Source organism: Propithecus coquereli, unplaced genomic scaffold, assembly GCF_000956105.1.
Source record: "Propithecus coquereli isolate 6110/MARCELLA unplaced genomic scaffold, Pcoq_1.0 Scaffold112, whole genome shotgun sequence".
NCBI classification, from domain to species: Eukaryota; Metazoa; Chordata; class Mammalia; order Primates; family Indriidae; genus Propithecus; species Propithecus coquereli.
In genome coordinates, this window is record NW_012135192.1 from 3178284 (window position 1) to 3180555 (window position 2272).

At 34.0% G+C, this 2272-nt stretch overlaps 1 protein-coding gene across 2 annotated transcripts in view; it reads right to left on the reverse strand.

Moving 5' to 3' along the window:
* ELF2 (E74-like factor 2 (ets domain transcription factor)) overlaps nucleotides 1-2272 on the reverse strand; it is a 52501-nt gene that overhangs the window by 12907 nt on the left and 37322 nt on the right. The window contains exon 3 of one of the 2 annotated variants that reach the window (XM_012654886.1): nucleotides 369-506. In XM_012654886.1, coding sequence (XP_012510340.1) covers nucleotides 369-506 — 138 coding nt within the window. Of the gene's footprint in view, nucleotides 1-368; nucleotides 543-2272 lie in introns of both variants that reach the window. The other variant, XM_012654880.1, reaches the window with a different exon arrangement.

A 2272-nucleotide genomic window follows, 5' to 3' on the forward strand; every position in this document is an offset into this window, starting at 1 on the left:
GAAGATATGATTTTGTAAAATAGAGAAAATAAAGAAGATGTTTTCAGTTTTTGGTTTTTTTTAAGTAACCAAGTACCTATAAAAGGATCAGAAAATAGAAGAAAGGGTAAGACAAATGGGCAGGGAATCTCTGATCTGTCTTCTGTGTATACGTCATCTGTTAAAATCTTATTTTCAGGCAAGTTCCTTCAGGACTTCCTTTAAAAGTATATTAAAACACAAAATTAAAATCTCAGTGCTCTTCAGAACATTTAGCTAAGATAACACCAATCGTAAATCTACAGCATACATTATTTTCTGTAATCCTTGATGGAGGAAAGATACCAGAAAAAAATTCCATCACCTTCTCAGAAATTTATAAGCTCTACCTTTTTTCTTTTTCATTGGTTCATGGCTATCCGGTGATGTAGGAATAGGAGAGGTATCCATTGGTTCAGACTCTTCCGTTGACACCTCCACTACAGTTTCTGTAATGACATCTGGTCTCATAGCAGCATGGATAAATTCTGGAGTTGATACACAAGGAGGGACAAACACTTCCACTATAAAAAAAATTTGAAAAATTAAAATTTCCCACCCCCATTAATGTTTCAATATTTAGAAGAGGTGAGATTTATTAAGAACTAATCAAAGCAGGATAAGAGCTTGATACTGAAGAAGTTCATCTGCTGAATATTCAGTATGAGCTAAAGTATATAAGGAAAATAAATGCAAAGAAAATCAACTTGAAGGAAATGTTAATCCTTTGGGTAAGATGAGGATCATGAGTAGTCACTCCCCTTCTTCACATTTTTAGATACTTTCAAGCTCATTATAGAAAGACTTTGAATTATTTTATCAGTTGGGAAAAAATTTGAAAATAATAGTATAACAGTGAGTTCTTTTAATAATTACTTTTCTTCCATGTATCCATCATTATCCTTTGAGTAGGTAATACATGCACATAGTACAAAATTTGAAAGACTATGTGTATTCAGTAAAAAGTGAGTGCTTACTCACTTATTCATAAGTGCTTACACTTATGAATATCAAGAAAAGGAAAAACCTACTCATTACAGACCAACAAATATCATCGTTCAGTATTTAAAGTTTTATTTAATGGACTGGTCCTGATGCTTTAGATCACTAAAACAGTACATACAGATTGCAATCTGGTATTCTATTAACATGCAGTAATATGGCTCTGGCTTCTTTCCAATATGCATGAATAATCAGGACATAACATTTCTCTTTCAATTAAGAGGTACACACTACCATGGATTAATACGTTGACCAAAAATGCCCTGATTTTCTTCTCATATCTCTGAATACTATATGGAATTCCTATTTCAATTAAAACTATGGTTGCTCTTAGCATATAGTGTAAATCCCTATGAAAAGAAAGGCCAATCTTCCTGTATCAAGTCAAATTAATATTTGGACATTAAATTAAGGAAAACTTAGTATTAAGTTATTAACTATGAAACATCCGATTTCCTTAAGTACTAAGTTTGACAGTTGATATTTCGGACATTTCACTTTGACCCTTCTCGTTTTATTTTTATTGTGAAGGCACATCTCCAGTCTTTCAAACGCATGGTTTGGCTTGCGATAATCTTTCAAAGTTTTTTTTAGAGCAATTTTTGTGAAACCATGGATAAGTCAAACATTTGTGTTATTTTCGAATATGAGTTCCATCGTGGAACCAGCGCAGACAGCTCGAAATAATAACGAAGTGTTTGGGAAGGATGTGGCTAATGATCACACAGTAAATTGATGGTTTGAGAAGTTCCATTCTGGTGATTTTAATCTTGAAAATGAGCCACATAGGTGATCTGAAATCAAGGTGGATAATGATGAGCTAAAAGCTGTAGTGGAAGCAAATCCATCTCAACCTATGTGTGAATTAGCAGCAAGATTTATGTTACTATTCCAACAATATTGGACTATTTGAAACCAATCAGCAAGGGAAAGAAGCTGGATAGATGGGTACCACATGAATTAAACAAGCATCAAAAGAGAAATTGTCTCGAAGCTTGCCTTTCCTTCCTGTCATGACATAAAGGCGAACCATTTTTACACTGCATGATGAAAAATGGATTCTTTTTGACAATCACAAGCATTCAGCACAATGGCTGAATAAAGACGAAGTGACAAAACACAATCCAAAACCGAACAGTCATCAAAAAAAGCTAATGGTGTCTGTTTGGTGGTCCATTTGGTGGTCCAGCACTGGTATATCCACTACGGCTTCATGAAATCTGGTCAACTGATTACAGAGAATGTCTACTGC